General features: G+C 41.0%; 1 protein-coding gene across 1 annotated transcript in view; it reads right to left on the reverse strand.

The window, feature by feature from the left end:
* ATAD1 (ATPase family AAA domain containing 1) overlaps positions 1 to 11148 on the reverse strand; it is a 51982-nt gene extending 40834 nt beyond the window's left edge. The window contains exons 1-2 of the mRNA XM_080823603.1: positions 11041 to 11148; positions 7418 to 7589 (exon numbers count right to left, since the gene is read on the reverse strand). Of these exons, the coding sequence (XP_080679729.1) occupies positions 7418 to 7579 (162 nt within the window). The 5' untranslated portion in view covers positions 7580 to 7589; positions 11041 to 11148. The remainder of the gene's footprint in view (positions 1 to 7417; positions 7590 to 11040) is intronic.
* Positions 11149 to 11161: the final 13 nt, after the last annotated feature.

Genomic DNA, 11161 nt, shown 5'->3' on the forward strand with positions numbered 1-11161 from the left:
GGTGTATAGAAATGCGACTGATTTCTGTGTATTGACTTTATACCCTGACACTTTACTGAATTCCTGTACAAGTTCTAGCAGTTTTGGAGTGGAGCCTTTTGGGTTTTCCACATACAGTATCATATCATCTGCAAAGAGTGATAGCTTGACTTCTTCTTTGCCAATTTGGATGCCTTTAATTTATTTTTGTTGTCTGGTTGCTGAGGCTAGGACTTCTAGTACAATGTTGAACAGCAGTGACATCCTTGCCGTGTTCCTGACCTTAGCGGAAAAGCTTTCAGTTTTTCTCCATTGAGAACGATATTTGCAGTGGGTTTTTCATAGATGGCTTTGATAATATTGAGGTATGTGCCTTCTATCCCTACACTTTGAAGAGTTTTAATCAGGAAGGGATGCTGCACTTTGTCAAATGCTTTTTCAGCATCTATTGAGAGTATCATATGGTTCTTACTCTTTCTTTTATTAATGTATTGTATCACATTGATGGATTTGCGGATGTTGAACCAACCTTGCAGCCCTGGAATAAATCCCACTTGGTCGTGGTGAATAATCCTTTTAATGTACTGTTGGATCCTATTGGCCAATATTTTGGTGAGAATTTTCGCATCTGTGTTCATCAAGGATATTGGTCTGTAATTCTCTTTTTTGATGGGATCCTTGTCTGGTTTTGGGATCAAGGTGATGCTGGCCTCATAGAATGAGTTTGGAAGTTTTCCTTCCATTTCTATTTTTTGGAACAGTTTCAGGAGAATAGGAATTAATTCTTCTTTAAATGTTTGGTAGAATTCCCCTAGGAAGCCATCTGGTCCTGGACTTTTGTTTGTTTGGAGATTTTTGATGACTGTTTCAATCTCCTTACTGGTTATGGGTCTGTTCAGGTTATCTATTTCTTCCTGGTTCAGTTGTGGTAGTTTATATGTCTCTAGAAATGTATCCATTTCTTCCAGGTTGTCAAATCTGTTGGCGTAGAGTTGCTCATAGTATGTTCTTATAATTGTTTGTATTTCTTTGGTGTTGGTTGTGATCTCTCCTCTTTCATTCATGATTTTATTTATTTGCGTCCTTTCTCTTTTCTTTTTGATAAGTCTGGCCAGGGGTTTGTCAATCTTATTAATTCTTTCAAAGAACCAGCTCCTAGTTTTGTTGATTTGTTCTATTGTTTTTTTTAGTTTCTATTTCATTGATTTCTGCTCTGATCTTTGATTTCTCTTCTCCTGCTGGGTTTAGGCTTTCTTTGTTGTTCTTTCTCCAGCTCTTCTAGGTGTAGGGTTAGGTTGTGTATTTGAGACCTTTCTTGTTTCTTGAGAAAGGCTTGTACCGCTATATATTTTCCTCTCAGGGCTGCCTTTGTTGTGTCCCACAGATTTTGAACTGTTGTGTTTTCATTATCATTTGTTTCCATGAATTTTTTCAATTCTTCTTTAATTTTCTGGTTGACCCATTCATTTTTTAGAAGGATGCTGTTTAGTCTCCATGTATTTGTGTTCTTTCCAAATTTCCTCTTGTGATTGAGTTCTAGCTTCAGAGCATTGTGGTCTGAAAATATGCAGGGAATGATCCCAATCTTTTGATACCGGTTGAGACCTGATTTATGACCCAGGATGTGCTCTATTCTGGAGAATGTTCCATGTGCACTAGAGAAGAATGTATATTCTGTTGCTTTGGGATGGAATGTTCTGAAGATATCTGTGATGTCCATCTGGTCCAGTGTGTCATTTAAGGCCTTTATTTCCTTGTTGATCTTTTGCTTAGATGATCTGTCCATTTCAGTGAGGGGAGTGTTAAAGTCCCCTGCTATTATTGTATTACTGTCGATGTATTTCTTTGATTTTGTTATTAATTGGTTTATATAGTTGGCTGCTCCCATGTTAGGGGCATAGATATTTAAGATTGTTAGGTCTTCTTGTTGGACAGACCCTTTGAGTATGATATAGTGTCCTTCCTCATCTCTTATTATAGTCTTTGGCTTAAAATCTAATTGAGCTGATATAAGGATTGCCACCCCAGCTTTCTTCTGATGTCCATTAGCATGGTACATTGTTTTCCACCCCCTCACTTTAAATCTGGAGGTGTCTTCGGGTCTAAAATGAGTTTCTTGTAGGCAGCATATGGATGGGTTTTGTTTTTTTATCCATTCTGATACCCTGTGTCTTTTGATTGGGGCATTTAGCCCATTAACATTCAGGGTAACTATTGAGAGATATGAATTGAGTGCCATTGTATTGCCTGTAAGGTGACTGTTACTGTATATTGTCTCTGTTTCTTTCTGATCTACTACTTTTAGGGTCTCTCTTTGCTTAGAGGACCCCTTCCAATATTTCCTGTAGAGCTGGTTTGGTGTTTGCAAATTCTTTCAGCTTTTGTTTGTCCTGGAAGCTCTTTATCTCTCCTTCTATTTTCAATGATAGCCTAGCCGGATATAGTATTCTTGGCTGCATGTTTTTCTCGTTTAGTGCTCTGAATATATCATGCCAGTTCTTTCTGGCCTGCCAGGTCTCTGCGGATAGGTCCGCTGCCAATCTAATGTTTTTACCCTTGTATGTTACGGACGTCTTTTCCCGGGCTGCTTTCAGGATTTTCTCTTTGTCGCTAAGACTTGTAAATTTTACTATCAGGTGACGAGGTGTGGACCTATTTTCATTGATTTTGAGGGGCGTTCTTAGCATCTCCTGGATTTTGATGTTTGTTCCCTTTGCCGTATTAGGGAAATTCTCTCCAATAATTGTCTCCAATATACCTTCTGCTCCCCTCTCTCTTTCTTCTTCTTCTGGAATCCCAATTATTCTAATGTTGTGTCGTCTTATGGTGTCGCTTATCTCTCGAATTCTCTCCTCGTGGTCCAGTATTTGTTTGTCTCTCTTTTGCTCAGCTTCTTTATTCTCTGTCATTTGGTCTTCTATGTCACTAATTCTTTCTTCTGCCTCATTTACCCTAGCAGTGAGAGCTTCCATTTTTGATTGCACCTCATGAATAGCTTTTTTTATTTCAAGTTGGTTAGATTTTAGTTCTTTTATTTCTCCAGAAAGGTCTTTTATCTCTCCGGAGAGGGTTTCTCTAATATCTTCTATGCCTTTTTCGAGCCCAGCTAGATCCTTGAGAATCATCATTCTGAACTCTAGATCTGTCATGTTACCAATGTCCGTATTGATTAAGTCTCCAGCCTTCAGTACTGCCTCTTGTTCTTTTTTTTGTGGTGTTTTTTCGCCTTGTCATTTTGTCCAGCTAAGATTTGCTTTCTCCTCCTATAGAATTGTGCTGTTCTTGGTGAGTGAAGCTGGTCTTCACTGGGTTTCCTGTTGATCTTCTGGGGGAGGGGCCTGTTGTGGTGATTCTCAAGTGTCTTTGCCGCAGGCGGAATTGCACCGCCCTTGCCAGGGGCCAGGCTAAGTAATCGGCTCGGGTTTGCTTTCGGGAGCTTTTGTTCCCTGAGCGCTTTCCGTAGAGTTCCGGAGGACGGGAATGAAGATGGCGGCCTCCCAGTCTCTCGGCCCGGAGGAGCCGAGAGCTTGGGGTTCCGCTCCTCAGTGCGCCCTCAGAGAAAAGCGCCCAACCGCCCCGCCTCCCTGGCCTGCGGTCGAGCCGGTAGGAAAGTGGTCAATTGCTGGCACTTGGAGAAATGCGCCCGGTCGCTTCCGTCTCTGTGGCCTCCGGCTGCGCTCCGAGCCCACCCAGCCTGCGACCGGCACAAGGTAACCCCGGGCTGAGAGCTCACTCCTCGGCTTTGTCTCTGTAGCCGGCTTCCCCGCTCTAATACCTGCGAGCTCTGCAGCACTCAGACGCCCCCGGTCCTTCTGTGACCCCGCGGGACCTGGGGTTACGCTGACCCTGCCTGGGTTTCCCCCTGGTTTAGCCTCTGGAGCAATGTCCCTCCGTGGAGCAGACTTTTAAAAGTCCCGATTTTGTGCTCCGTTGCTTCGCCGCTTGCCAGGAGCCGGCCCCTCCCCCCGCGGTCTATCTTCCCGTCGCTTTGGATTCACTTCTCCGCAGGTCCTATCTTTCAGAAAGTGGTCGATTTTCTGTTTCTAGAATTGTTGCTCTTCTTCTCTTCGATTTCCCGTTGGATTTGTAGGTGTTCACAATGGTTAGATAAGCGATCTACCTGATCTCCTGCTACCTGATGTCGTCTCAGCCTGCTACTTCTCTGCCATCTTGACTCTTCCCCTGGTGAACTGAATTTTTAATCACTCTGTAATGAACCTTATTTTCTCTAATAGTGTTTCTGCCTTGAAGTTTATTTTTGTTCAACCAGCTTTCTCTCTGTATGGTATAAGCATTTTCCATCTTTTCACTTTCAACCTTCCTGTGTCTATACTTCATATGTGTCACTTCAACTAGTAGTATATCGCTTAAAATTTCTCTTTTCAAACCATTCTTACATCTTTATCTTTAGGTGAATTACCAAAGAGGGTGTAGTCTTTTGGAGTGAAAGATGTATGGAGTATTGTCTATGAGACACCCTACCTTGGAATGGTCCTGTGCTTTGTATCCTGAGCTCCTCTGGGCCACAAAAACGTAAGTTCAAATTCAGCAGCTTCGGCAAATTCCCCCCAGTGTGAAAGCTGGCCATCAACCTCATATTATCTTTTCCAATGTTTGCCTTCAGTTTTTTTTTATCTGAATTTCTTACTTTCTTGCCAGCTCATGAATACCTTTAAGAAGACTTAAAAAAATATTTTATCTAGGTCATTTAGTTGTTTTTAGCAGGAAGGTCAGTTACCCTAACCGACCTGTTCATTCTCCACTGACTTCACTTCATCCTTCCATTCCCCAAATGAAGGCTTAGTCTTCAGCCTACTATTCATGGTGTTTGGCACCTCCTTTAGAGACCTCCTCACTCCCAATACAGTTATCAGCATTTATCCTCTCCATGATTACAAGAAAAACGCTCAACAAATATTTGAATGTATAAATCCTGGTGGTGGTAGGAGGAGGTGAGGAAAACCCCACAAAAGATCCGGATCTACACAAGAATAATCCCGGGGCCTACTGCATCCCAGCTGAGACTAACTTCTCAAATAAGCCCAATTACTTGGGCTTGATGAGGAACCACGTGATGAGGAACCTCGGTGGACTGACCTTTTCTCTGAGATTTAGACCTACAATTAACTGCTAGATAAACATTTACCCCTAGATGCCTATCACCAAAACAAACTAAAATGCCCAAATCAAATATCAGCTTCCCATAAACTTGCCCATCTATCAGTTTCTAAACCTCTATGAAAGATAATATGAGTCTTTGTGGACTCCAAACAAATCTTGTATTCATTTTTAAGATGTCCTTTTTCTTTTCCCATATCATCACAAAGTCCTGCCAGCATCCATTTTTATTAGTCTATTTCACCCATTCCATTCCTTTCATCACCCCCTTATTCTACGCCTTTGCTAGGCCTACTGCAGTCTGGTCAAGTCTATGCAACAGATCTTGCTTCTAGTCTCCTTAACCCCAGTTCCTGCTATAGAATACTGTGACGTTAATTATCCTTAAAACACACCTTTGCCTATCACCTACCTACTCAAAAATCTTTAATAGGTAGTTTGACAGTTTAGTAGTTTACCACTGCCTATATAGAGGACTTCAACTGGTCAATAGGATATTTCAGTAGCTGGCCAGGGAGGTAGGGAAGGAACAGAGGAAGGCTATCAGAGAAGCTACAGCCCCTGACCAAGCAAACAACATGCCTCGTTCTTGGTTAATAAGGACTTACAAAATGCTGTGGAATTTTTATCAGCCTCTGTCCACCCACCAAAAAGAACAGGGTAAGGAAAAGTAGAGGTCTTTTCCCCCGACTTTACACTTTATTCCCTTACCTCTCCCTCCAAGGTCTACTAGCTAGTTGCTTAAACACTCTACTCCAATCTGACTAGTCTATTTACTGTTCCTGCAACAGGTCTTGCTATTCCTACAACCATCAAGATTCTGTTCAAGATCTCCTTTCTACTCCAAATTGTCCTTGCCTATTCCAGTGGCCAAACTCAACTATCTTAATCATTAGTGACTGCTCCTTCCTCTAAATGCCAGTTTTTGTCTACTCATTAGGCAATCAGAATATGCTACTGTAATTTATATTATCATGGACATGTCTTTTTAATCCCACCATGGACATTATGAGGACAGACATACAGTCTAACACTTCATGTACTGATATTTATAATACTATGCACACGGTTATTAATAAAGGCTTAAAGGTAACAATCCATTCATGTATTATTTAATACCTTTGTCTGGCTTTCTACATCTTCCATAGGTATGTTCCAGGAGCTCTTAGAAGCCAAGAAAATAAACAAAACTCTCTGTTTTAATAGTCACATCTCTGCTTTTGAAATTTTTGAAAATGGTATGACTTACCAGTACCCTGACCTCAGACTCAAACTGACTTGCATCATGTGGGTGGCAGGGAAAGCTGCACTTCAGCTGACACATGGATATACTTAATTAAAACATACACACACTGCATTGGTCAGACTTCTTAGAGAGTTATAAATTGACAGATATTATGACATAATCTAGACCCCAAGTCACCTATTTTATAATCAAATTCAGGGAACAAACTCACAAGTATTCAAATTGTTTTTTGGATACGAACAGTAAGCAGTATTCACAAAACTGTGATTTTCACTGATTAAAGAGCTATGCATAGCACCCTAAAGCAGTCACTTACTGAAATCCTGGTCTGCCACACTAGCCTATGGCATTTCAAAGAACAAGATTTATCTATCTTTTATCCTTGGCACCAAGAATTTGCTAGGAGCTCAGTAAATGTTTATTTACTGAATGCATCACAGTCACAACACACAGAACAAATCTAAAAATCAATGAATATGAACATTTTGCCCTCAAACAGCAAGAGAAACTTGAAAGCCTTCTTTAAGTCTTTTACTTTTTTGAGAAAGAACAGAAACCAAAACAGACATATCATCCTCATAAGAAAATGACCACAAGAGGCAGTTACTGAAAAAAAGAAAAAACACCAAAAACCAAAAATAAACCTACTACTTATAGTAATAACATTTAGTAATTTAATTAAAAATTAGTGAGTTTGCAAGTATAAGAGTTTGCAAGTATTACCCACACTTAAAATGTCGTGCAAAGCAAAATGCATACCGTTACTAAAGATAAATTGTTTAGTCTGTTGAAAACTTTTACCTAGATTCCTTCATTCATTAGCTCACAAAAAAATTCTAATGAAGATGTTCACAACAAATACTGGAATATCTTTATTTTCACACCTTTTTATCCTAATAAATTACACAGTTAGAAAGGATTTGAAAAACAAATACTTTTTTAGGAATTCAAACACATTTTCACATGGGTCTTAGAGAACTTCTCATTAATTTATAATCCTACCATATCCCTGGTTTTATGGAAAAATACTAGCTAGCTCCAAGAAAAAGTGATCCTCAAACATTTCAGCCATACCTGTTTCTGAGCTTCTACTTTTTGCTTTCTGGTTGGGTCAATTGCATCTACCATCCATTTGATTGTAAAGTATGTTACTGCACCAAATATCGTCAAACGGAAAATTAAACCAACAACTTCATTCCGACTCAAGGGACGAGAAAAGGCTTCAGCATGTACCATCTTGATTAACCTTAAAAAACAAACAGAAATGTCACTAAATAACTAGATTCATTACAATTGGGAGACTGATAAGTAGCTTAAACTTAGCAAGAAAAACTAATTTCTAGTCAAATTCAACATTACCTGCCTAAAAGTGTTTTAAGGAAAAATGAACATACCAAAAACCGAGGTTTGTTAGACTTTTTAATGAATTTTCCTTAAAGCTCATGTAATTTAAGTAAACAATAATTCTGCAACAATGCAGTCAACATCTTACAGTATTTATTCTTTTAACATTTTTTAAATAACTATTTCAGAAAACCTAGAGATATATTGACCAAAACACTAACCCAACTGAAGAAAGGCAGCCAGACAATGAAATACTTTACTAATGTGACGGTAGGAATTTCCCCTAAGTACAATGTACAACAAACAATTTTTGAGTGAAACTGAAACTGAACAGACTCGCTTTTTCCTCAGGCTTACGTTTCAGCTTTTCAAGTCCTGCTTAAATTTAAACATGCCATTTTCTCTATTAATAAGTGACATTAAATGTTTTGAGCCATCCTACTGTTTTCAACCACCCAGCTAAATGTGAAGCACTAGAATCTTCAAACATTTTTAAACCACAAGAATACAGTAGTCACTGAAGACAGAAAAAAGGAGGCAGTGTGCCTACTTTTACCTGTATTTCTGAGCAGCTACCTCGATCACATACAGACTGGCAGAAGGCATGGACACCCCTGTCAATAAGGCAGTAACTACCCAGAACAATAAGGTTGTTCCGGATGATGGGACTGTCACATTTTGGAAGACAGGATCTCAAATTCTAATAATGCTATTTTTCTCTCATGGTACGGGACTAAGCTGAGTGCTATGCTATGTGAGAAAGAGAGAGAATATATTCTGCACTCATGTGAAAAGGAATAAACCAGAATTTGCACAGATGGCTCAGTAATGGGTAAAAATTAGGAACTGCATAGATTCCTATCTATGGTCCGTCCTCCACCAAAATTAGTTTCCTTTGTTAGTACTACTATTCAGTTAAAAATCTTCTTCACTTCCCACCCTCTGGAATAGTTCCAAGAATTTTTAAATTCCTCTTAGATCCCTCCCTCCTTCCATTCAAGAGCATATACTTCTCTCTGATAAAAAGACTTCAAAGCTTTCCCTTTATTTACAGGACTGCCAAGTGTTGAAGACTCTACCCTAAGCTAGCCTCAAAGAGTAACGTTTAAGCATTTTACTTCTCACCACTTCTCAACAAGAACTTTCAGTAGCTGGAGTCGCATGTGTCTGAAAATGCCATGTGTATTTTCCCTCCACCATATTTGCCTGGTACCCTGGATAGGACATTTCCCTCCCTTCATCTAGGATTAGTCAAATTCTATCCAAACTTCAAAAACCAACTTTACCTTCTTCATCTTTCTGTCACATACAGGAGACACTATTCAGTAATTATCTGTTCAACAGATAAATTACAACTGCAGAAACACTTCCCACTCAATTATTCCAACAAAAATGCTGCCAAACTTTGAACGATTTCCCAAAAAAAGTTAAGGGTTCTACGTTTCTCCCTTACTAGGGTCCATTTACTTCACAATAGTATGTTATTTAGCTTAAACTTAACAACAAAATAATTGAAAGCCTTCATTTCAGATAAAGAACCTTTGAACTAGGGACATTAAGTGATTTAATTCACACCATTAAGCACGTATTTTTTTTTAAAGATTTTATTCATTTATTTGACAGAGATCACAAGTAGGCAGAGAGGCATTAAGCACCTATTGAACATGTATTTATAATGCCTACTATATACTGGGCATACAATAAGGGCTAAGATAAAATTACTGTCCTCAAGGAACACACAATCCAGTTATTATATTAATTATATCTTTATAAATGGAGCTAGGGAGGGAAAGCCACCTAATTAAAGTCTCTCCTCATGCAACAAATCCAAGTGTGCTTTCATCCATCAGCATGGATTCCTAAAAATAAGTTATCAACAGTCCACTTCTTAAAAGTAAAAAATTGACTTCTCTACCCTTAATTCCAACAGAGTAAATTTGAAAATGCAGCTGGAAGATGTGATATCATTACGCGGGGATATTATTCACAGATGGAGATAAACCAACAGGCAAAATCAAGGTTTTATTCACTTAATCTGTGAAAACTCGTGATATTCGAGTAAAACGTTCTCATTTATTTGAAAGTTTGAGTTAGTAGTGATAGAACCGCCACCTACTGGATGTTCACGGAACTACATGAACAACTAGGGCAAGTTTCAGTACATTCCAGTCGTCGAGGCAATGACAGTTTTTAATCCTATAAAAATTTCAAGACATAAAATTTGTTACCTATACATTTTCCTATATTTAAATTAGTACCTGCAGGAGAGTACTCTAGACCTACGGCATCGCTTAAACCAGTAGTCTGTCTTTCACAATGACTTTAAAATCCTGAAATGAAACCGAAAGTCCTCCTTGTAGGTTGTAACCGTATATATTTTATTGTCCAGTCATGTATCTTTCATAGGACATGGATCTACCCGCAATGTAAGCAAGCAGCACTGCAACAGAATACACAACAAAAGCTGCATGTGCACCCGATAGTAGGGAATGTATTTCAATCCTGTATAAGCAAACATTAAAAACCAACAAAATACACAAGTATGTACAGCCATACGGACGCTGTTACGTACAACTAAGTAACACGGCAAAACCCTGCAATGCACAGTAATATGTCAGGCAAACAAGACACCAGACAGTTTCATTTAAAAGAGTTCTCCGTTTCAGGGCAGAAAACTTTAGAAATCGTACCACCTCGTCCGTGAGCGATCTACGGATAGGTTAGGGACCGAGAGTATGGTGTTTCTGTCCGAATTCACTGCAAGGTTGTAGGAAAGTTTTTCTCAACCCCAAAGTCCCAGGCTCGAGGGCAACAAGGCCCTATGAACACAGCCTGTCACAATGACTGCCAACCTTCCCATAAAGGACAGGTTATTATTAACAGCACCATCCTTTGCGAATGCCCCGGCCCGAAGAACCGCCTCCGCCTCTGCACTAGGGGTTGGCAGTGCCAGTGCGACAGTCACACCCGGCTCCATCCGGCCGCCTCCGCCTCGGACCCCCGGTGCTGCTGAGGTCGTCCGGGGAGCCCCAGGCCCCCGCGGCGACCCGACTGTCTACGAGAGTCCCTCGCAAATGGCCTAAGTCGTGGGGGGTGTGGGGAGGAGACGACGCTAACGAAGACCTAAGGGCCGAGGACGGGCCGGAAGCCAAGGCGAGGCCCGGGACGCCCTTGGAGGTTAATCTGCGGGATACCAAGGGCTGCGGGAAGCCGGGGTCCGCACGGACGACGGGCGTGGGAGGAAGGCGCCGTGACCTTCCTCGCGCGGCCTCCCAGATCCCAGCCGGTCCCCAAGGGAGCTCAGCGGGTTCCCGCGCCCGCCCCACGAGGCCCGGGAGAACCCCGCTACTCACCCCGGGGCGGACACTGAAGCGGCAGGAGCCCTCAGCCAGCCTCACACGGGAAGGAAAGGCCGCCTGGGAGAGAGTGCTTCCGGCGGGAGCCCTGCCCCGTCCCCTCGCACGGAGCATGCGC

The sequence above is a fragment of the Martes martes genome (assembly GCF_963455335.1).
Source record: "Martes martes genome assembly, chromosome: 14".
NCBI lineage: Eukaryota > Metazoa > Chordata > Mammalia > Carnivora > Mustelidae > Martes > Martes martes.